The sequence below is a fragment of the Podarcis melisellensis genome (genome assembly GCF_964234715.1).
Source record: "Podarcis melisellensis genome assembly, chromosome: 7".
NCBI classification, from domain to species: Eukaryota; Metazoa; Chordata; class Lepidosauria; order Squamata; family Lacertidae; genus Podarcis; species Podarcis melisellensis.
The window spans coordinates 67164081-67188875 of record NC_138539.1 but is presented as its reverse complement, the minus strand read 5'-3'; the positions used below and the strand labels follow the sequence as shown (position 1 = coordinate 67188875).

At 45.0% G+C, this 24795-nt stretch overlaps 1 protein-coding gene and 1 long non-coding RNA gene across 3 annotated transcripts in view; one reads left to right on the top strand and one right to left on the bottom strand.

Moving 5' to 3' along the window:
- Positions 1-3567, top strand: part of CDH20 (cadherin 20) — a 166344-nt gene extending 162777 nt beyond the window's left edge. For both annotated transcript variants that reach the window (XM_081918184.1, XM_081918183.1), the window contains exons 11-12: positions 906-1157; positions 1967-3567. In XM_081918184.1, coding sequence (XP_081774310.1) covers positions 906-1157; positions 1967-2466 — 752 coding nt within the window. In that variant the 3' untranslated portion in view covers positions 2467-3567. The remainder of the gene's footprint in view (positions 1-905; positions 1158-1966) is intronic.
- LOC309373842 overlaps positions 1-24795 on the bottom strand; it is a 78697-nt gene that overhangs the window by 12043 nt on the left and 41859 nt on the right. Inside the window, exon 3 of the long non-coding RNA XR_014170228.1 lies at positions 136-209. This is a non-coding gene — a long non-coding RNA (uncharacterized lncRNA). The remainder of the gene's footprint in view (positions 1-135; positions 210-24795) is intronic.

Below are 24795 nucleotides of genomic sequence, written 5' to 3'. Positions count from 1 at the left end.
GTTATTACCTGACCATGCCAAAGCAGGTTGTTTTGCTAGCAGTCTTGGCAGTGTATGTATGGGTAGAGAATTGGCACACGTAAACATTTTCCAACAGAGTAGATTTCAGTATATACAGTATTTAGAGATACCTACTTTTCATGCCAATTCGGTAGGGGAATGTCTGTCTCTCTTAAGTGATAGAATACTGCAATGGCCGCTATCCAGTGCTGAAACATAAAAAAGAGAGAGCGCTTTAGATTTCTGACATCCATGTCTTATCCCATCATGTTACTTGCAAACAATACTTATGGCATCAAATCTCTGTGGCATCTTATCGTGCGCAAACTAGGTTTGGCACAAATGCATTGCACTTGAATTGTCAATCTGTCAACAAGCCTGGAAATTTCCATAGCGGTCGGTGCACCAGATGCCTGCCCTGACATTAAGCTTGTCAAAAAAAAAAATAAAAGGGATGGAAAGGGATAAATGCCGCTAACCTCTAAGAAACCACCTTGGTTTGCTTTTCATCCTGCTTAGCCATCAGGAGACTTTGACAATAAATCTAGCTAAACTCCTGCTCAACCCCAAGCCCTCTACTTCGGTCAAATGTACACCCTCCAACGTCTGAGAAAGTGGAAGCACAAGTTTTATAGTAAAGAGAGAAAAGGGTCTGAATTTAGGGTACATGTCAGTGTGCAAACCCTAGTATCTTAGAGCTGTGTGTTTCTCTCGCATTTTGTCACCTCTGCCCACATTCACATTCACACAATGTAAGCACAGCAGCAGCAGGCCAAAGTAAATATAGTATTCTAAATGTATGGATCCAAAGCAAAATAGTTTAATAGCATCTACCTCCAATTGATTTTTAATTTTTTTACATTGCAAATCAATACTGACATCTTTTATTTCCCCCCACCTTCTAGACAACACAGCTTGGATTTTAACCAGGAGATCAGGCTTCCGGCAGCATGAGCAGAATATCTTTTACCTTCCTATCCTGATAGTTGATAATGGACGCCCCATGCTGAGTAGCACTGGGACGGTAACCATTCACGTTTGCAGCTGCGACGACAAGGGTCTTGTGATGTCCTGCAATGCAGAGGCCTATGTGCTCCCTGTCAGCCTGAGTAGAGGAGCTCTTATTGCCATTCTAGCCTGCATCTTTGTCTTGCTAGGTAAATATACGTATCATTTCTTAAATTAAGAGTAACACCATCTGTTCTTCAGACACAATAGAGGCGGCTACCATGCTTACTAGAATGCAGTGCCAATAAAAGCAATGTTCTAAAAATAGGCAAGCTTTCGAAAAGGCTTTCTCATTAACGTTTTGTGTAAAGTACTGTTCTTAGTTGATTTGACTTGTATTCGATTTAGGGCACGTTCCAGCCACTTGCAGGTACAGTTTTGCTACCATAACCCTAGGCAATCGCTACGATAATTCACCGTTGTATGGGGTGGCAAGTGACTTGTTTGGCCTTGAAAGTGGCCATGGGCATTTTGGGCATCCTGTTTTTCAAGCTGCAATTGACATTTCCCTTTTCATGAAAACCGGGTTATGTTCACAGTGTTAATGAGACCTTCAAAAAAATGCCTGCTTGGAACTAGAAGCGATCTGCAAAACTCAACTGACCTTTCCATGAACTAGATAGAACTGAGAAGGTAAATGCAGCAAGCACTCCCTTACATTTAGCACAGAATGAGGTAGCAGATACCCCCAGGGTAAAATCTGCATCCCTCAATACTGCTTGCTTTAAGTCTAATGCTGTGCATCCATCCTAAAATATTGCCCAGTCCTGCCACTTACATGCTGTTTGTGTTTTGCTTTCTCCTTTGCCACCATGGATGTTGCTGCTACATCAAGGGCAAGAACGGTCGGTGGGAAAGGGTGGGCAGCATCTGTTGTGGAGGCCTTCAGCTTTGACCGAGGGACACTGTGATGCTGACTGTGCTCTAAAAGTCTTGCATTTTGGCTTCCTCCCTCTAGTGCTGGTACTGCTGATCTTGTCCATGAGAAGGCACAGGAAGCAGCCGTATATCATCGACGAAGACGAGAACATCCACGAGAACATCGTGCGGTACGACGATGAGGGGGGTGGGGAGGAAGACACGGAGGCCTTTGACATTGCGGCCCTGTGGAACCCGAGGGAGGCCCAAGTGGTGCTGAAGAGCAGGCAGGACATGATGCCGGAAATCGAAAGCCTCTCCAGATACGTTCCTCAAGCCTGCACAGTGGACAGCAGTGTTCATAGCTACGTGTTGGCCAAGCTCTATGAAGCCGACATGGACCTCTGGGCCCCTCCCTTTGACTCTCTCCAGACATACATGTTTGAGGGCAATGGCTCTGTGGCCGAGTCGCTCAGTTCCTTGCAGTCTGCGTCCACGGACTCAGAGCAGAGCTACGACTATCTGACGGACTGGGGGCCCCGCTTCAAAAAGCTGGCCGAAATGTATGGCGCCACAGAAGGGAACGGGGCCCTTTGGTAACCAAGAGGCGAAGGCAGAGTACTACTCAGGTACTCGGCGCAGCCATCCGAATTCGTACTCAATCAGATATTGAGGACACGGGCGAGGTGGCCTCCTACAAATAGCAATATGGTGCTTGAGGGAGAATGCAGAAGAGGAGTGGGAATAAGTAAGAGCTCTCTCTGGATCAGCTTTACTCAGTTACATTAAGCTACATTTGTAAACGACTGGAAACAGAAAAGAAAAGGGGTGGGGTGGGAGCATTTCCCGGGTGGTTCTTTATTTTAATGGCTACACTTGAAAGCTGCACTCCTGAAATAGAATGACACTATTCTCTTTTGCAGATTTTTTTTTAAACCCATGACAGCTTATTATGTTCTTTGCATCTGGGTGCAAAGACCCGTAATTTTCAGTTCTTGAGGAAATTGTCTGCAGAAAGCCTTCCCCAGTGGAGGATGCCCTCCTTTCCTAACTCGGTTTACAAAGCAGTCGCTCGCTGGCAAATTCAAGAAGGCACAAGACAATAGAACAAAAAAACATGAAACTGGGAGTTTCTGTCACCAGCAAGAGCCCTTCAGCTCCCTAAAAAGGGGCCTGGCTTTTGCAATCTTGCACAGCAGAAGAGTCTGAGCGATGGGATGTGGGAAGCAGTTGAATGCACTCAACTTGAATAACAACTGACCTGTGTGTCATATGCATTAATACTAATATCAAATTAATGTATTTTGAGTCTCCTCGGCTTTTAAAAACTGTGACTCAGAATTAAACCGGGGGAGGGGGGAGACGCCTCTTTTTGCACTGTCGATGTTTCTTCCATGTGCCAAATGTGAAAATCAGATACAACCAGTGAAAGCCAAATAAAGAAAAGAAAATTATATGATAACCATATGGGGTTAAGAGGGGCTTTCCCAAACTATGCGAGATCAAACTGAGGGAAGTTTACACTGTAGGTAACCTACTTGAACAAATGCAGTATTATAGAGGAATAAATGGATGTAATAAATATTCCATATATAAGTTTTGTATATTTGTTAATAATTTTGGTAATAAATATAATGTGCTGGATACAGTACAGTACCTTAGAACCTCTTTTAATAAAAGTTAAACTGAAAGAAAAAAATATATGAAGATGGTGTTTTGGATGTTTTATCAACCATGTGTGAGACCCAAAGAGCTTCAAGGCTCAGCCCCCTCCAACCCACCCTGCGTATTCCTTCCCGTACGCAATGTCACAAAACGCTTACACAATCCACACTTTCAAAAGGTGGCATAGGTGAATGCCATGTGTGAAACACAGGTCTAAAACAGCACTTCCCTACAGTTCCACATGCTTCCTCCAAACAATGGCCTATATTTGGTCAGAAAACCCAGGCCCCTCTAAAAATCAATGGAATTTAAAGAAGCAGTGAAACACTTTAAATTCCACAGATTTCAAGAGGATTAAGGGCCACTGGGTTTTGCAAACTTCCCACATGCATGCAAATCACTGCATGTAGATGTGAAATACACTGGGAAACTGCATCCACCAGCAGTTTCTCTGCACCTGTGGGTACTTCCAGGTGAGGGACTTAATTCTATAAAAAGATTGTTGTGGGGAGGGAAGGAGGAATTGCAAATGGGTTGTTGGCAACAGGTTTTGTATTTAATAAAAAAAATCTTTCCCCCAGAAAGGGTAAATCTGGATTAAAGTGCAGGCTGGCATTCTGATGGCAGTGACATCAAGGGGATGCTTCAAAAACAACAGCCTTGAATTCATGCGGAGCACCAATCCCACAATAAACACCTGCCTAGAGAGCCCTACAAGAGCTGAGCAGCAATGGCATCAGAGCCCCGACCACCTAAAGCAATTACCTCCGTTTGTCTAACGAAAAGGCCAGCCTCGGGTGATAAAGAATCGGAAGGCAGGCTTGGCAAATCCACACCGTGATCAACTCCCGCCCGGAAACCAATGTCCCCACTGTGGAAGGACGTGTGGATCCAGAATTGGCCTCCACAGTCACTTACGGACTCACTGTTAAGACCGTGTTTATGGAAGACAATCTTACTCAGCTACAAATGATCGCCAAAGAAGGAGGACACAGTTAACATGACAGTATTTCGACATGTCAAATAGCAGCTGACCGGAAGGCTGAGAGGCCTCGGGGTCACCGAGGGCAAGTACAATTCTTTGTCTCCTATAATAATAATAATAATAATAATTTATTATTTATACCCCGCCCATCTGGCTGGGCCTCCCCAGCCACTCTGGGCGGCTTCCATAAAAACCAAAAATACAGTAAAATATCACACGTTAAAAACTTCCCTGAACAGGGCTGCCTTAAGATGTCTTCTGAATGTCAGGTAGTTATTTATCGCTTTGACATCTGCTGGAAGGGTGTTCCACAAGGTGGGCGCCACTACCGAGAAGGCCCTCTGCCTGGCTCCCTGTAGCTTTGCTTCTCGCAATGAGGGAACCGCCAGAAGGCCCTCTGCGCTGGACCTTAGTGTCCGGGCAGAATGATGGGGGTGGAGACGCTCCTTCAGGTATACTGGACCGAGGCCGTTTAGGGCTTTAAAGGTCAGCACCAACACTTCGAATTGTGCTCGGAAACATTCTGGGAGCAAATGTAGGTCTTTCAAGACCGGTGTTATATGGTCTCGGCAGCCGCTCCCAGTCACCAGTCTAGCTGCCGCATTCTGGATTAGTTGTAGTTTCCGAGTCACCTTCAAAGGTAGCCCCATGTAGAGTGTGTTGCAGTAGTCCAAGCGGGAGATAACCAGAGCATGCACCACTCTGGCAAGACAGTCCGCAGGCAGATAGGGTCTCAGCCTACGTACCAGATGGAGCTGGTAAACAGCTGTCCTGGACACAGATTTGACCTGTGCCTCCATGGACAGCTGTGAGTCCAAAATGACTCCCAGGCTGCGCACCTGGTCCTTCAGGGGCACAGTTACCCCATTCAGGACCAGCGAATCCTCCACACCTGCCCGCCTCCTGTCCCCCAGAAACAGTACTTCTGTCTTGTCAGGATTCAACCTCAATCTGTTAGCCGCCATCCATCCTCCAACCACCTCCAGACACTCACACAGGACCTTCACTGCCCTCACTGGTTCTGATTTAAAAGAGAGGTAGAGCTGGGTATCATCTGCATACTGATGAACACCCAGCCCAAACCTCCTGATGATCTCTCCCAGCGGCTGCATGTAAATATTGAAAAGCATGGGGGAGAGGACAGAACCCTGAGGCACCCCACAAGTGAGAGCCCAGGGGTCTGAACACTCATCCCCCACCACCACTTTCTGAACACAGCCCAGGAGGAAGGAGCGGAACCACTGTAGGACATCCTAGCAAATGTCTTCCAACAAAAACTCCCTCATCAGAGCTGCTACTTCTGCTACAAAGGAAGCCTCCACAGCCTCCTCTTACGGTGGGGATAAGCTGGTGTCTGAACCATACCACTGCAAGGGTGGGTAGGGAATAGGAAGAACAGCTGCTTCACACTTCCTCTGGCCTATTTTGCTCAAGCCAGAAGCTGTCTTGGGGCATTAGCCTGAACACACAATGGTTAAAAGAGTTCAAAGGTGCAGGGCGACACCTACAAGCCTCACTTTCAATGTCCCCACTGTAGGAATGGATTTAGGCACTAGGGAGAGGATATATCGTTTCTTTATTCTTCCTCGGTCACATTTGTGAGTACCATCCTTGGCAGCTTAAACTCAGAAGCTGAGACAAGGTTGATTTAACCTTCAAACAATAATTCAGGATGCTTTAAGGCAGACTGGATTTTCCTAGTATTACTCCTTTCCCCCCACTTAAAAACAATAATCACACACACGTCGTTTTACGAAGCAACTAAAGTAGTGCTTGCTTATATAATCTAGGGTCTTGAAGCAGCAGTTACAGTAGCAAAATGAAGGCAGGTTTAAAACGACCAGGTAAGTAACAAAAGGGACGCAGGTGACGCTGTGGGTTAAACCACAGCGCCTAGGACTTGCCGATCAGAAGGTCAGCGGTTCGAATCCCCGCTACGGAGTGAGCTCCCGTTGCTCGGTCTCTGCTCCTGCCAACCTAGCAGTTGGAAAGCACGTCAAAGTGCAAGTAGATAAATAGGTACCACTCCGGCAGGATAGTAAACGGCGTTTCCGTGCACTGCTCTGGTTCGCCAGGAGCAGCTTAGTCATGCTGGCCACATGACCCAGAAGATGTACGCTGGCTCTCTCAGCCAATAAAGCGAGATGAGTGCTGCAACCCCAGAGTCGGCCACGACTGGACCTAATGGTCACGGGTTCCATTACCTTTAAGTAACAGAACGTTCAAAAAAGGTGTCTGAGCTGCAGGGCTCAGAGATGCACATGTGATCACCTTGGAAGCATGATGAAGGAAGGGGAGGATTCCCAGGCAGGCAGGAATTATGTAGTGTTACAGCTTCCGGCCAAGGCAGACAAAGGAAGCGATCTCTCGGAGCAGGAAAGCTCCGTGAGCCTCAGCCCCTTTGTGTGCCTATCTGGCAAAACATGAATTACTGGTTTGACTGCAGTAACATCACACACCCAGGTAAACATGCATAGAAGCTCCTTTTGCACCTTAATAAGAAACACGTGGAGGTTGTGCATGGCAGGAAGTAAGATGGAGGCAGTATATACATTCCCAGACCCCTAAGGATCAGGCTAAAGGCCTGAATGGGGCTAATATTACAGAGGGAGTGAAACTCCAAAGGCCGTTGCAATCTGCCCCTCCGCTTGTCGTCATGAGATCTGTCAAAAGTCTTATGCTGCCTTGAGGGAAGACCGTCGCCTATGCCCTATCCCTCCACAAAACGCTGCAGAGAAACGACCATTTGATGGCACACAGTATTGACAATATGCCCGTTTTTATACTATCCAAGATTCTGGCTCACTAGACTCAGTTATTGCAGTTACTGCAACGATGAGTGTGCCATTTATTTTGTGTGGGGGTTTTTTTTGGGGGGGGGGGTTAGAACACTGTCACATCAGTATATTCAAAGGCAGCAACTGCTACCAAACAGCTGTTCGCCCTAAGGAAATGAATCGCAACCACACAAAGGTCAGACAAGGATTTTCCCCTCTGCTAGAAACTATGTTTGAGTACAGAAGCGTACCAATTTGCAGTATTTTCCACAATGCCATTTCCTATGCAACTCGAAATTGGGGAGAGGGGCTGAAGAAAACACAGCTATTATAAAATATTCCAAGTGGGAGCTAAAGCGGCTGTTGTATATTCTTAATTGCCTCAAGACTCCTGGCGCTGCTAATTCTCTATTCGCTGCCTGATACTTCTGTTTCATAAGCTCTTCTTCTTAAGGCACTCACAGATGTTGTTCTAATCAGGGATGGTAAAAGAAATCCAACTCAAAATAACTCTTTTTGTTGGGGGTTCTTCTGGTTGGAAGGGGTTGCAAAGCGCTGTTGCACAGTGATAGCTCTGATTCGCCTAACTGCTAGCTGATTCTGCTTGTTTTTGGCACCCATCTGTCTCAAGAGACAATGGAGTGTGCCTCTGGGGGTGAAGTCAAACGGCTGTGTTAGCAGCAGAGTGACCTCCCCAGGGCACAAGCCCGGGCAGTGTGTATGGAGGTCCAGATGACAAGACCCTTCTCTCGGCCTCACTGACGTGGTCCAAAGCAAATCCGAGCAATACGTTTGTCACCAGCTGGGCTGTAGGAGTTGCCATAAGGAGGTGTTCAAGGTGTCATCCAACTGTCTTAGGGACTCCACTCCAGATTTGTGTAGGGCAGGCACCCCCAAACTCGGCCCTCCAGATGTTTTGGGACTACAACTCCCATCACCCCTAGCTAACAGGACCAGTGGTCAGGGATGATGGGAATTGTAATCCCAAAATATCTGGAGGGCTGAGTTTGGGGATGCCTGGTGTAGGGTTAACCTTAACCTCTAGATCATAAGTGACCATAACTATGATTCGGACTATGGAGTCTGCTACATCAATAAAGAAAATGAGTTTTAAATGCATTATATACTTGAAGGAGCATCTCCACCCACATCGTTCTGCCTGGATACTGAGGTCCAGTCCTGAGGGCCTTCTGGTGGTTCCCTCGCTACAAGAAGCCAAGTTACAGGGAACCAGGCAGAGGGCCTTCTTGGTAGTGGCACCCACCCTGTAGAACGCCCTCCCACCAGATGTCAAAGAAAAAAATAACAACCAAACTTTTAGAAGACATCTCAGTAGCCCATTCTGGTTCCAAGCTACTGCAATTTATCCTACTGTTTATGAGAAACGTTCCGTGATTCCTCCAGTAGAATTCTGGGAACATATGCATGGAATACGTGCAACTAAATATTCACAAATATATTAATATAGAGGGGGAATTAGCCAACTGCTTTTATTGCATAATAACTACAGCATGCTACCCTCAGAAACCTGTTTGTATCATAATTTAACTTCTTAGCAAGAGGCACTGGGAACATATTTCGTTATTCCAAAACTGCTCCAGATAGTAGCAGTACCATCAGAGGATCCAAAAAAAATCAGGAGAACAGCTCCTCCCAGAGGCATCCTCAAATAAACAAAGGACCTCATAAATAGATTAGAAGAAGAAGAAAGTCAGCATCATTTTTACTGTGAAGCCATTAGATGACAGACAGACACAAATAGAGAAAGTGGTGATAGGTGCTTCAAAGGGAGGGGGTTATGCGTTCTGCTATAAGCCCCTGTCCTCAAAACAGGCAGGAAGATGACAGACAGACACAAATAGAGAAAGTGGTGATAGGTGCTTCAAAGGGAGGGGGTTATGCGTTCTGCTATAAGCCCCTGTCCTCAAAACAGGCAGGAAGAGTTAACTGTTCTCTCTCAGCCAGGAGAAGTGGCTTCTGCAAAGGCAGATGGACTTGCGGGGGGGGGGGGGAATCTCTCCCATCAGTTCCTCAGCCCCCCCCCCCCTTCTTCCAATTTTTTTTTCTTCTTCCAATTTTTTTTAAAAGCCCACTTCAAGCTGACTCAAAAGGTCGCTCAAAGACATGTCTGCTGCCACAGATGAGGGAACCAGTTGGGCTGGCTGCGGGGGGCTCCATTTCCAGATTTCTCTCTCATGGCCCCCCAGCCCAAAATCCTTCACATTCTCAATCTACCACCACTTGTTCAGCAAAGACTAAGGTCCCTCTCCTCTCCTTGTGCAGTCCGTGTGGCGAGTATAACAGAAGGAAAGGGTGGCATCCAATTACAATTGATACCTAATATTCCTGGTGTCCAGTCAAAGCTAAGTATGAGCTATACAAAGAGCTGAAATTCACATTTCTAGAGGTATAATGGACAGGAGGAAGGCCTCTGTGGGCACCAAAGCAGGCATTGGCAGGTGTACAGACACCAATGAGCGTTGCATCGACAACCCTGGCCTCTTGATCCCAGCCATCACAGCTGGTGAAATTGAGCCAGGGAAGGTTGATCAGCTGTTTCCAAGGAACTGCAAATGCTTCCTTGCATTAAGCAAGCAGGCAGTAGTGCAGTCACGACTGAAAAAGCCAGCCCTAGACTCAATGGGTTGCCCCGTCATAAACACTGCCTTCCTGCAGAAACTGATTGGGACGGAACCAACTGCAGACATTTCTGGATCCATGGATTGTGGCCTGCATTGTGGGAGGGAGGAAAGTGGGCAAGGAAAATTATCCACTTCACACCAGAAGATGTGTGTGTTTAAGTGATTTCAATTAAATAAATGCTTGGCCTTTTTGGACATCACATTCCTAACTTAAACTCTTGATCTCAAGGTCGTGGGTTCGAGTCCCACATTGGGCAAAAGATCCCTGCATTGCAGGGGGCTGAACTAGACAATCCTCACGGTCCCTTCCAACTCTACAATTTATCTTCCTGCTGCAGCTGTACCTGTTTATCTACTTGCACTGGTGTGCTTTCGAACTGCTACGTTGGCAGGAGCTGGGACAGAGCAAGGGGAGCTCACCCCGTCATGTGGATTTGAACCGCCAACCTTCTGATCAGCAAGCCCAAGAGGCTCAGTGGTTTAGACTACAGCGCCACCCGCATCCCAACATTACATAAGAACTGAGCCACCAACAGACTATTTTCAGCAGCTATAGTCACTTGGGATACTGAATAGCACTTTTAGGCTACATAAGAAAACTCTTTGATGATGCTGAATCCATCATCCAAAATCTAAGGGGCTGAAGTGCCCATATTTCCCTTGCTCCTTTTCATCTGGACCTAACTCCACACACGTCTGTTTCCTGCCACCACTTCCCCTTTGGCAACCCCACATGAGTACAGAACTGAAGCGGGTGGTTCATATAAAGTACAAGTAGATTGGTCTCACAACATGCAAGGTGTATTTCAGTCTGTTTCAAAACGCTGCCTTGGTGAACTTCAACGCCAGGTTTTTTTGCTGAACCACAGTGCCACCCAGCGGTGCAACTGCAGACTGCCCATATTGTGAATACTTTCTTTTTGAGATGTGTGTAGAATTCAAGCGTAGCCTATCCAAAGCATTAACATGCAAGAGCATTCAAGGCAGATCTGAAAGTACACAAAAAGTGAAACTCCTCACCAAAATAGATTTCCCAAGCCACAATTTAATAAAACAACAGATAGTAAAAGCAAGAAGAATCTAAAACACTTCTTTTGCATCACGGGCACGAGAAGGTTTAGGAAACGATATGTAGCTCAAGCTCATGCATGCATACTTAGAAATATTTCACTAAGTTTAACGGGACTTACATTCAGGGAAGTGTACACTGGGTTACAGCCTAAGACTGCATTCTTAAGTGAGCTTACTAGGGAGTAAAAGCCTTTGGACACAGTGGGACCGACCTCTGAGTAAATATGCATAGGATGTTTGCTTATTTAATATATTCATATATTCTGCGTAATACTTAATATAGTCTCGAAGCAGTTCACCAAAAACAAACAAATACAACAATGAAAAACAAATACAATAACGGAACTGTGAAACTGCAATGCAATGCAACACAATCTCCCAAAACGAAAACATAGCAGCACATTGTGAAACATGTTTAGGGCCAGCGATTCCACATCCAGCCCACAAAATGCCCCACTAACTAATACATACGTCGCCTCCAAATGCCGCCTTATATCTGCACAATACAATATAGTCGTACCTTGGATCTCGCACGCCTTGTGACTCAAACTTTTTGGCTACTGAACACCACAAACCTGGAAGTGAGTGTTCCGGTTTGCGAACGTTTTTTGGAATCTGAATGTCCGACGCGGCTTCTAATTGAGTGCAGGAAGCTCCTGCAGCCAATCGGAAGCCGCACATTGGTTTTCAAATGTTTTTGGAAGTCGAACGGACTTCCGGAACGGATTCCATTCAAGAACCAAAGTATGACTGTACCCGCAACTCATAGAATTATAGAATCATAGAGTCGGTCCAAACAGAGACCGAACCTGCAACCTTGGAGTTATCAGCACCACGCTCTAACCGACTCAGCTATCCAGGCTATCATTCAATAGCACACATCCCATTCTATTCCCACACTTCCACCACAAACACACCACCCACTCGATCACCAGTGTGGTGTAGTGGTTGAGAGCAGTGGACTTGTAATCTGGGGAACTGGGTTCGCGTCTCCGCTCCTCCACATGGAGCTGCTGGGTGACCTTGGGCCAGTCACACTTCTTTGAAGTCTCTCAGCCCCACTCGCCTCACAGAGTGTTTGCTGTGGGGGAGGAAGGGAAAGGAAGTTGTTAGCCACTTTGAGACTCCTTAGGGTAGTGATAAAGCGGGATATCAAATCCAAACTCCTCTTCTTCCAATATCTCCTACCCGATCACCAACCACTATCACTAGTCATTCCTTAACTCAACAAAATCGTACTACATAAAGACAAGGAGACAATGGAACCATTCGCTGGCAGAAACATTGGCCTCTGAGTGAGTGGCAGCATCTCTCTAATGCATGGGTAGGCAAACTGCGGCCCGGGGGCCGGATCCGGCCCAATCGCCTTCTACATCTGGCCTGTGGACAGTCCAGGAATCAGCATGTTTTCACATGAGTAGAATGTGTCCTTTTATTTAAAATACATCTCTGGGTTATTTGTGGGGCCTGCCTGGTGTTTTTACAGGAGTAGAATGTGTGCTTTTATTTAAAATACATCTCTGGGTTATTTGTGGGGCCTGCCTGGTGTTTTTACAGGAGTAGAATGTGTGCTTTTATTTAAAATGCGTCTCTGGGTTATTTGTGGGACATAGGGATTTGTTCATATATATTTTTTCAAAATATAGTCCGGCCCCCCACAAGATCTGCGGGACAGTGGACCGGCACCCTGCTGGAAAAGTTTGCCTCCCCTGCTCTAAGGTTTCAGACTGGGACAGATTGGAGATGCCAGGAATTGAACTTTGCATGAACCTTGCATCCACATGCAAGGTAGATGCTCACGCACTGAGCCTTAGGAAGTCTCAATCTCTGACATCTCCAACCACAGATAGCAAAGAGTCCTGTCTGAAATCCTGGAGAGCCACAATATTGAGCTAGATGGAATAATGGCCAGAGTATCTTCAAACCTTACACCTTTTTCTCCTCATCAGTATCTGTTTCACAAAGAGTTTTCTTGGCACACGTGTATTGCTGCTACAGCCACAACCTTAATTGCTTTATATCCATTTACCCCAAAAGACTAATTTGAGTCATGCAGTCGCAGCAAATGTGGCTTCACCTGCTGTTTTCCTGCTTGCTAGGGCACTGCAGATTTATTTTTTTATTTTTAAAAAACGGCATTTGTAATTAAAAGAGACACAGCTGTATAATGTGCCTCTCAATCCATGAAGGGGAAAAGTTCATTTAAAGAAGTTAAGCGTATATATAAGCTGAGTAGTAACAGAACTGGGTACGGGAACAAAAAGCTCGTAAAAATTACTTCATCTGGTTTCAGTGATCATCTGGCTGGCCACAGTCAGAATGCTGAAGCAGATGAACTCTTGGGTCTGATTCAGTAACACATTTTCATGCTACTCATTCAGCCTGGACACAGATCCAGCTCCAAAGGCTTCTGGTGGTTCCCGCACTGAGAGAAGTGAAGCTACAAGAAACCAGGCAGAGGGCCTTCTCGGTGGTGGCGCCCGCCCTGTGGAACACCCTCCCATCAGATGTCAAGGAGATGAGTAACAACCTTTAGAAGATATCTGAAGGCAGCCCTGTATAGGGAAGCCTTTTAATGTGTAATGTTTTATTATGTTTTTATATATGTTGGAAGCCGCCCAGAGTAGCTGGGGCTACTCTGCCCCTAACCAGCCCCAGTCAGATGGGTGGGGCACAACTAATAATAATAATAATAATAATAATAATAATAATAATAATAATTTTGACATGAACCTTTCAAAAGCACTTTTGCCATCATTGCTTTAAGGAACACCTGGGACTGTTTAGCAGGTGTCATTAACTTGCTTGCTTACTTCTCATTCTGGGTCGTGTTCTCTTATCTTGCCTTCGCCAGCCTTGGATCAGCACTTCTGCAAAACACAATCCGCATCAAGCATCCTGATTGTGCCAAATGACTTATTGGCGGACACAAGGTTTAAGAAGCATTTTATCCAGACTCTCTTTGCAGGCTGAGGAAAGAAAAGTTAAGCAGCAGACAGCTACAGTGTCCTAATGAGCAGACTTGGCATCGGATTGGCTATGATGCAAAATGACTTGTACACAAAAGCCCATCAGAACCCAGCTTTCCAGTAACGGCACTATGGGAAAATTCTCATGCACCCATTAACATTCAGTGGAGGAAACGGGCTATGCCTATCTCATTAATCAATTGGCGCAACACAAGTAATTTCCGCGAATGCTATTTTGACATCGGCAGATCATTACCCTATAACAAGAAGCTACTCAATCGTCGTTATATCTCGGCTGTATAAGTAATTGGAAGTGAAGTGGATATTGTGAAATTGTTTTGAGGCGCCACATGATTGACATAAATATTTGCTCATTATGGCTCGTTCTCATTATGTTCCATCTAAAAGCTGCAGTTGCAGCATCGCTGGGTGTTGCTTTAAATCAAGTCTAACCATTTGGTTAAGCTGGTGGCAGCGTGATTAAGGTGAACAGCTGTGAATGGGAAGATGATAAATCAGGGGTGGGGCACCCTTTTTCACTCCAAAAGCCATATCCCTTTGTGGACAAGTATCTGGAGGCTTATTCCCAATGGTGGGAGGGGCCAGAAAGCCAAGTGGGAGGAGCAACAGTTGTGACTCCTCCCTTTGTACAGACACGCTACGTTCTAGCCTCATAAAAGTGACAAGTTTTCTACACACGAACATCCCACTCTGCTTCACATTACTCCATCCTCCATCCAGCCAAACGGTAAGAATGATCATAATTCAAGGGCACAGTCCACCAAGGCAAAAGCACTTGGGGCGAGTGTACGGCAGGGTCAGTGACGGTTGTGGCTGCAATCTCCTTCCAGCCCACCTCTGAAGGAGTGTAGCTTCTACAAGAGCACAGGGCACCAGATCACAATAAATACAAGAAAAACATCACCGTCACAAAGGGACATAAATACACTGCACGTACATTTCACCCTTATGTCCTGGCACTCTTTCATGGGGCCAGAAAGTTTGTAAACAAAATGTAGCATGCCACAGGTTGCACATGCTCAGAATGCCCAGACTACCATTCAGCCCATTGTATCTATGTGGGGAGAAGAGTCCCATGTGGCTTTGTACACCTTCTGAATGGGACTGGATCCTCTAGATCAGAGGTCCCCAAACTAAGGTCCGTGGGCCTGATGAGGCCCGAGGGACTCATTTATCCAGCCTGTGGCAACTACCACCACCCGCTGCCACCACCTGCTCTTACCAGCGCTGCGCTGCACGGCTGCCCACTTCCGGGTCAGAGAAGCACTGTGCACATGTGCAAGTGTTATTTCCGATGCACATCCAGGTTGGAGGAGGCCCATGCAACATGCACACAAGCTATTTCAGGTGCTCCTCTGACCCGGAAGCTCCTCTAACCCGTATGGGCACGCGCTCCTCGCCCTCCAGACCACCGCGCAATTGGCGCTGGAGACACCGGCCCAAGGTGCAGTAAGTTTGCTGACCCCTGCTCTAGATTCTAGAAGGCTACAGCTACTGCAGTTAGAAAAATTATCTCTGCTGCTTACATTGTTCCAATAAATAACGCTTTCAATACCTGGCTATTATCTGACATCATCTGAGCAAGCTAAATCAAAGGAGGGGTTTAATTTTATTTTAATTTTTTTTCTTTTTTTAATAATATTTATTGAAATTTCAAAAAAAAATTACAAAGATAAGAAAAAAATAACAAAAAAACAGAATACTGAAAAATAAAAACAATTAAAAACAAATCAATTTTATTTCAATTTTCATTGCTTTTTGCACAGAGGGTGCATTTATCTGATTTATATCTACGCTAATAAACATTTTTACCCGCTGCCTTGTGGGGCACCTTCGGGACAAGAAAAGCCTAAGGAGTAAACCCTACACAAATCTGGAAGTAGAGCCCCTAAGATGGATGGATGGCATCTTGTACACCTCTTTCCAGCAACTCCTGAAGCCAAGCTGGTGCCAAATGTATTGCTCTGCTTTCCTTTGGACCACATCAGTGAAACCAAGAGGGGGGTCTTGCCATTCCGGCAGCACAGGACCTCCATACACACTTCCCAGGCATGCACCCTGCCGCTAACACAGTGATTTGGTTTCACCCCCATAGGCGCACTCCATTGTTTCTAGAATCAGATGGATGCCAGCAACAGCAACAACAACAAAATATGCATTTTACTGTATTTGAAATGTCCTACGGCACAAGTGGGACACGGGTAGTGCTGTGGGTTAAACAACAGAGCCTAGGACTTGCAGATCAGAAGGTTGGCGGTTTGAATCCCCGTGATTCGGCACAAGTGATATGTATGTATTGGATTGGACCTTTGCTTTTTTTCTAAAAAAAATAAATGTTTAGGAGTACTCTCATTTTGACTCAGATCAGGAAAAATAAATACAGTAAATGGACAAAAGTACAAAGAACATGGATTACACCAGGAAAGGAAAGGAAGCCGCCATCGGAGGTGGTAACAATGAAACAGACCAATCACAGTGCTAGATTCCAACTCCTACTTCACCCATTAAACGCGTGCTTCCATCTGAGACTCTGGAAACTGTGACTGGAAATGAGGCTGCCATCAGGGGTAGCAACAGAACTGACAATTCACCGTGCTAGAGAAGAAACATTATATATATATATATATATATATATATATATATATATATATATATATATGCAGGTTTTGGTGTCCTCGGGTGTCTTCCCGTGTAAAAGTTGGGGTGTCCAGGCGACGTTTCGACGAGGTCTCACTCGTCATCTTCAGGCTGGTGCTTTCGGCTTCTTGTTACTGGAACAGAGCAGGATCTCAGTGTTTGAGTTCCTATAAATACTGTTGAGGGGGTGTGGTGTATAGCCTCCAATGTTCTGGGCAGAGAGGAAGTTCCCAGGCTAGTGTGCCTTTTCTTCTTTTGTTCCTTAATTACTTGAGGGATATCTTGAGTGATTTCTTGAGTGATATCCTGAGTACCACTTAGGTGGGTCATTAGGTGTGGATTAGTTGCTAAAGTCTTTGTGTCTTGACCTCTTGAACTTTGTGAAGAGTTTTTCTGAGAAGATGGCTGTACTGCACTTAGTTGTGCTCTGGCTTGGCTTCGTGTATAGGGGCGAGCTGTGGTTTTGTGGCCTGTGTCAGCCAGATCTGTGTAGGGATTGCCGGGGGGTGCAGCATCCGGAGGTGCCACCATGGTTTGGCTACTGGATGGTGTCTGTAATTTATCTGTGGCGAGGGTCTGGGTTTGGGTCTGGTGTGGTTGGTTGGTGATGGCGTTCTGTGTGCCTCTGGATCTGGTGTCAGTTTTTGTGGGGAGGGCTAATTTCCAGATGTCTGGCAAGCGGGATGTGTCGTCACGCTTGTTCATGTTGTGAGGGTGTTTCTCTATCTCGATGGCTTCCATGATTATTCTCACCACAACCACACCAGACCCAAACCCAGACCCTCGCCACAGATAAATTACAGACACCATCCAGTAGCCAAACCATGGTGGCACCTCCGGATGCTGCACCCCCCGGCAATCCCTACACAGATCTGGCTGACACAGGCCACAAAACCACAGCTCGCCCCTATACACGAAGCCAAGCCAGAGCACAACTAAGTGCAGTACAGCCATCTTCTCAGAAAAACTCTTCACAAAGTTCAAGAGGTCAAGACACAAAGACTTTAGCAACTAATCCACACCTAATGACCCACCTAAGTGGTACTCAGGATATCACTCAAGAAATCACTCAAGATATCCCTCAAGTAATTAAGGAACAAAAGAAGAAAAGGCACACTAGCCTGGGAACTTCCTCTCTGCCCAGAACATTGGAGGCTATACACCACACCCCCTCAACAGTATTTATAGGAACTCAAACACTGAGATCCTGCTCTGTTCCAGTAACAAGAAGCCGAAAGCACCAGCCTGAAGATGACGAGTGAGACCTCGTCGAAACGTCGCCTGGACACCCCAACTTTTACACGGGAAGACACCCGAGGACACCAAAACCTGCATTCCTGTACCCGTGAAAATCTACGAAAGCATATATATATATATATATATATATATATATATATATATATGCAGGTTTTGGTGTCCTCGGGTGTCTTCCCGTGTAAAAGTTGGGGTGTCTAGGCGACGTTTCGACGAGGTCTCACTCGTCATCTTCATCCTCGTCGAAACGTCGCCTAGACACCCCAACTTTTACACGGGAAGACACCCGAGGACACCAAAACCTGCATTCCTGTACCCGTGAAAATCTACGAAAGCAATATATATATATATATATATATATATATATATATATATATATATATATATATATATTCTCCCGTTAGAGTCACAAAATGGAGGAGGAGGAGGAAGAAGAGGAGGAGGAAGAGGAGGAGGAGTTTGGATTTGATATCGCGCTTTATCACTACCTTAAAGAGTCTCAAAGTGGCTAACATTCTCCTTTCCCTTCCTCCCCCACAACAAACACTCTGTGAGGTGAGTGGGGCTGAGAGACTTCAGAGAAGTGTGACTGGCCCAGGGTCACCCAGCAGCTGCATGTGGAGGAGCGGGGAAGCGAACCCAGTTCACCAGATTACGAGACTACTGCTCTTAACCACTACACCACACTGGCTTGGACTATATTTCAGCCAACATTTGATTTAATATTTCAACAGTCAACTGATTCTTTCACACACACACCCCACTCAATTGATTCCCCTACTCAAATTTTAACCTTTGTAAAAGAGAAGTAAACATCAAGAATTAGCTAGCTATAAATAGCTCAGAAGGAGTTGACCAATTATAATGGCTAAAGGTGGCCAAAGGCACCAGAAGACTTACCCACCCACCCCTTTTCTTCTTTTCCCTATCCTTTGGAGAATTACTGACGACAACAATGTTACAGTGCTTCAGAGGAAGAAGCGTGCTGCAGATGTTAACTGATACTTTTGATTAATTTCTATAGCACACTGAGCTGTGGGCAGATGGATTAAAGAGCCCATTTGATCTTGAAGAAGAAGTTTAAAGTTGCTTTGATGAGTAAGTGCCCAGGGGATACAACGGATTATCTCATACAAAGGATTAAAAGAAGAAAGAGCATTTAAATGTAGGTAGAAATAAAATGGCATATTTATCATTTTATGTATGCGCATCTGGCTTGGGAATATAAGTGGTGCCAACGCTCATATAGACATTCCTGCATACCTTCATTCATGCATATACAAATTACAACATACTCCATTTACACTCCCTAAGCTGAGTAATTTCTTAGTGTAAATTGCGCATGTGGGAGAGCATGAAAGCACATTCCCCAACCGCCCATACAGTCTTGATAGTGAACAGAGTGTTGTAATATACAGTTACTGACTCACACATGTGTGCATGAAAGGGTTCAATTTGATTTGAAGTAATTTTTTAATGAAATGATTTTAAAATGTTGTCTTATTTTATTGTTGTTAGCCACCCTGAGCCCGGCTTCGGCTGGGGAGGGCGGGGTATTTAAAAATATGATTATTATTATTAACATCTAGGTAAAATTTTAATTATTTTTACTCAAAATACACTTTTCTGGACGTACTCTCTCAAAATACATGTTTATTTTATTTATTTATTTTATTTTACGATTTTTATACATTTATTCCTGGGAAGGGTACCTGAGGGTACCTGAAGGAGCATCTCCCCTCCCCCCCCCCCCCATCATTCAGCCCAGACACTGAGGTCCAGCTCCGATGGCCTTCTAGCAGTTCTAGGGAAGCTTTTAATGTCTGGCATTTTAATGTGTTTTTAATCTTTTGTTGGAAGCTGCCCAAAGTGGCTGGGGAAACCCAGCCAGATGGGTGGGGTACAAATAAATTATTATTAATTATTATTATTATTATTATTATTTTATTTATTTATTTTAGACTGAGCTGCATGTCCCCCAGGCTCCCTATTGGACTCAGCCATGCATTCACTGAAATGCTGTGAATAAATTGCCTCTCATTCTCAATTCCTCATTGGCAAAGGGGGAATTTGCTGTACAGCCGTATGTTTATAAAAAGTAGAACCAAAGAACCCTGCAATGCAGGAATCTCAGCTAAAGCATCCAGGACAGATGGCCACCCAACCTCTGCTTAAAAAAATTTCCAAGGAAGGAGAGGTCCACAACCTCACAAGGGAGACCGTTCCACTTTCAAACAGCTCTGACTGTCAGAAAGTTCTTCCTGATGCTTAGTCGGAATCTCCTTCCTTGTAGCTTGAATCCATTGTTTCGAATCCTACCCTCCAGAGCAGGAGAGTATTTTGGCATATATATAATTTACAGTTGAGAAATGTTCATTCCACATGCACCATATGGCAAAATGTGTGCAGCATATGGACAGCTTGAAGGTAAAGGTTAATAAGGTGCTAAGTGGGTTGATGGAGTGATCTCTTTTTTTCGGTGGTGTGGGAGAATCCAATATGTCATTTTGTTCCTGTGCCGAGCTTTGCCGTCAAAATTTTGAGCAATGACACGGGTGTCACTGTCAGACAAATGAGAAAGGTTTGCCTGAAAATCTCAGGAAAACTGTGAGTGACTCTTTCCCCTTGCTACGATCTGCACAGTAACATTACTTCATGGCAGAGAATCCCAGTCTCTAACCTTGATTCTGACTTTGAATCTGGCTCAGCCCTATGCCTTTTACTACTCTTCTTCTCTCTTTGGTGATCACTCGTGGCTGAGTAAGATAGTCTTCCATGAACACGGTCTTAGCAGTGAGTCCATAACTGTGGAGGCCAGTTCTGGATCCACAAGTCCTTCCACAGTGGGGACATAGATTTCCAGGTGGGATTGAGGGTTTGCCAAGCGTGCACCTGGTCCTTCAGGGGCAGTTACCCCATTCAGGACCAGGGAGTCCTCCACACCAGCCCGCCCCCTATCCCCCAAGAATAGTACTTCTGTCTTGTCAGGATTCAACCTCATTCCATTAGCCACCATCCAACCTCCAACCGCCTCCAGACACTCACACAGGACCTTCACTGCCTTCACTGGTTCTGATTTAAAAGAGAGTTAGAGCTGGATATCATCCACATATTGATGGACACCCAGCCCAAACCCCTTGATGATCTCTCCCATTCTGTGCATCAGTGTCCCCATTCACTTCAGTGGAGGGGCAGCTCCTCACGTGAATCCCTTTCTGAACACTGAGCTGCCCGCTCAGCTGAAGTAAATGAAGTTCTTGCGGGGGCTGGCCTGGGACATTTTGCTGCCTGGGGTGGAGCATCTAACGACCCCCCAGCCCACAAATCAAAGTGCATATCACCCAAAACTGGTCAAGTTATTTTGGCACTTGAGACAGAAAATCTCCCCTCCTTGGCAACATAAAACAAATAACAAATACTTTACTATTTACTGTCCTTTCATCACTGTTCTGGTCCCCATCAGTTTTGCATGTGCTCATTCTAGTACTTTTATTTCTGTTTCATTCTTATGTCCGTTGCCTACTGAGTTTCTGCATCCATCTGTGAATTTATTTAAATTGCATGCAAAAAACTCACAAGTTCTTGTACATGTTTTAACATAAAATAATCACTTTTGGCATGTATTTTATCCTAGGACACTCATTTCTGTATGCAACATAACAAAGAAAACATTTCCCAATGCATCTTGGTTTGTTTTTGATGCAGTGAGGTTTTGACTAATTTTGTATTCATTTTAATGTAAAGTAATAGTTCCGTATTACAGAGTAATATCCAACTTCGGCTGTGTGCGCACTTCAAAGCTCATTTGAAGCACCTTCTGTCCCTCAAAGAACTCTAGGTGCTGTCGTTTATCCCTCACAGAGTTACAAATTCCCAGCATCCCTTAATAACCTACAGCGTCCAGAATTCTTTGAGGGAGAGAATGTGTTTTAAAGGCACAGTGTATGCCTAGCCTAAGTTGACAAATTGGAATCAATGCACTTATACCCATTAATTTCAAGGAATCTACTTGTGAGTGTGACAAACAGTTATCACCTTCTGTACTTTGTTAGGCAAACTGGGCCTCTTACATAGTAAATTGGAAATTGTGTGATATGCTCAACAAAGAAAATGATAAACATTAACATGGGCAGGGGTGTCCCCAGGTGTTTTTAAAAGGGAGTGTGAACCTGATTCTAGAAATCTTCAGAGACTAATCTTCTCTGAACTCAGTTGCTCTAAAAAAAGAATTAATACATAGCAGAATTAAATCACTCTACACGTTCTGTATTGATACATAATTCTCTGGTTCCCTTATAATTTTTTGCGTAAAAATGCTGAAGATGATAGAAATAGGAATGAAATCTGGGCATGTGATTCTCAGTTTGATAATGTTCCAAACCAAGAAGCTCAGTGCTGCCACTAGATGGTAGTACTTCAGAACATTGCAGGCACATACCAGGGCAATAGGACTGATGCAAAATTCCTGTTCTTTTCGATGGCTGCACCACATTGTTGTAATCTGAAGGATTACGGGTGCAGTCATGTCTACATGAAAGAGGCTGCCACATAGCATCCTGCTCTAATGCAAAAAATAAATGATGCAGTAAGTATACCAAGTATATCCGTCCTCTGCTCCCCAATTAGGCTTTATTTATTTTGAATCAATGTGCCATATTTAAAAGCAAATATTTAGAGGGACGCGGGTGGCACTGTGGGTGAAACCACAGAGCCTAGGACTTGCCGATCAGGTCAGCAGTTTGAATCCCCGTGATGGGATGAGCTCCTGTTGCTTGGTCCCTGCTCCTGCCCACCTAGCAGTTCGAAAGCACATCAAAGTGCAAGTAGATAAATAGGTACTGCTCCAGCAGGAAGGTAAACGGCATTTCCGTGCACTGCTCTGGTTCTCCAGAAGTGGCTTAGTCATGCTAGCCACATGACCCAGAAGCTGTACACCAGCTCCCTCGGCCAATAAAGCAAGATGAGCGCAGCAACCCCAGAGTCGGTCACAACTGGACCTAATGGTCAGGGGTCCCTTTACCTTTACCTTTATACAGTTCTAAACCTCTACTTCCCCAAATGAGGGTGAGGGATTTCACTCACTCACATACCGAAATGGGATGTGTGGCTTTGAAGGTTCAGAAATTATTCCCCCTAACTATAATATACAATTTTTATCTCAATCCTTTCAAGATCTTGGCAAACACTCCAAAAGGATTGCCTCAATATCAGTCATGGATTGTTTCAGTGATAGAGGTTAGAGTTCAATTATAGTGGTGCACTGCAGTCCGTAAACACTAGGATCTCATTATGCGAGGTAATCTGTTTGAATAAAGAGAAGTTAAATCTATCCCTAAGTCACCATATCTGGTTTGCCCCCGACATTACGAAAGATCCCAGAAAACATGCCAGACAGTAAACACTCTCAGATTCTCTGCTGGTTAATTGGCGCATCAATTTATCTTTCTAAGATTGTTAATCACCATCCACATTCTTTTCAATGTTTCTGTTTTACACCGTAACTTCATTTGTGGATAAAGCTCTTCAAAGAAAGCATTTAGCTTGAAAGATCACAGGTCAAATTAGAGGTACAATTCAATCTTCTATATCAATCTCTTCCTTTCAGATTAAAGCAGCAAGAGTCTGACCTTTCGTATGAAGTTCAATTGAATGCAAATAATAAAAGAGAAGAAGATGCCTAATGTCCCAGGCAGAGGTAGATTTAGGGCAGTGCAACTGGTTCTGCCACACTGGGCACCAAGCCTAGGGGGTGTCACAGGATGTTGCAATGAAGATGTAGTGAATTGAGCAGAATGGAAAATGAGAGGGGGGGTGCCAAATTTTGGGCTGAAATTTGAAAGACCAAAGTCTGCCTGTGTCCCAGGGGCTAAACAGCATCTGACACTATATGCAACATTAGAAAATAAACCAGGGAGATAGAGATGGCTGATTTTCAACAACCAGGAAGGGGGAGAGTTATCCTTTCTATTCACAATGCTGATCTTTATTAAAATCGTGTGGCTAATGGAGTTAGGAATTAGGAAAAAAGGTTCCACTGGCCTTGATAGAAGTCCCCCCTTACCCACTTAAAGCTATCGTATTGGCCCGAATATTTGCCACACCGTTAAAATTCAAGGGGGGGGAGGAGAAAAAAAGACAGAGGGCCTTCTCAGTAGTGGCACCCGCCCTGTGGAACGCCCTCCCTTCAGATGTGAAGGAAATAAGGAGCTATACTTTCTTTAAAAGACATCTGTAGGCAGCCCTGTTTAGGGAAGTTTTTAATATTTAATGCTGTATTGTTTTTAACACTCGATTGGGAGTGGCTGGGGAAACTCAGCCAGATAGGCAGGGTATAAATAAATTATTATTATTATTATTATTATTATTATTATTACAATACCTGGATATAAGCCGCTCCCTTAAAATTCCACAGGCACTCACACCCATTCTGTTTTACCATATGTCTGTTTCACACACATACACATGCAGGCAGGCAGTGCTCCAAATGAATTCTGAGCGAAGAGGCTTTGGATGGAATAAGAGAGAGTCCAGAACACGCACGCTCAAGTCAGAGATGGAGACCGTCAGACCACCTGCCCAGTGCATGCTGGGCCGTCTGCTGCTTGCCAGTCTTACACCTGTGCTTCCTTCTCCACGGGAGTCTGGCCTCCTAGAGGGGACCAGGTTTGACACAGCAATTTCCCGCTAGCTGCCTCCTGCTTACATCAGCTTGCGTCGGTTTCCTGGGGGCAAGGGCTTAACAGCAATGCCAACTTGGAAATTGTGATGGGTGCTGGCAGGACCACTCCTCCAGTAGCCCTAAGGGTCCCTTTTTGTTCTTGATCGGTGTTACTTGGCAGGTGGGTTGCTCCTGTAGCTACAGAAGTGGTTTTAGGGTCCCTCCGGACATTCGTTTTATTGTGCCTTTA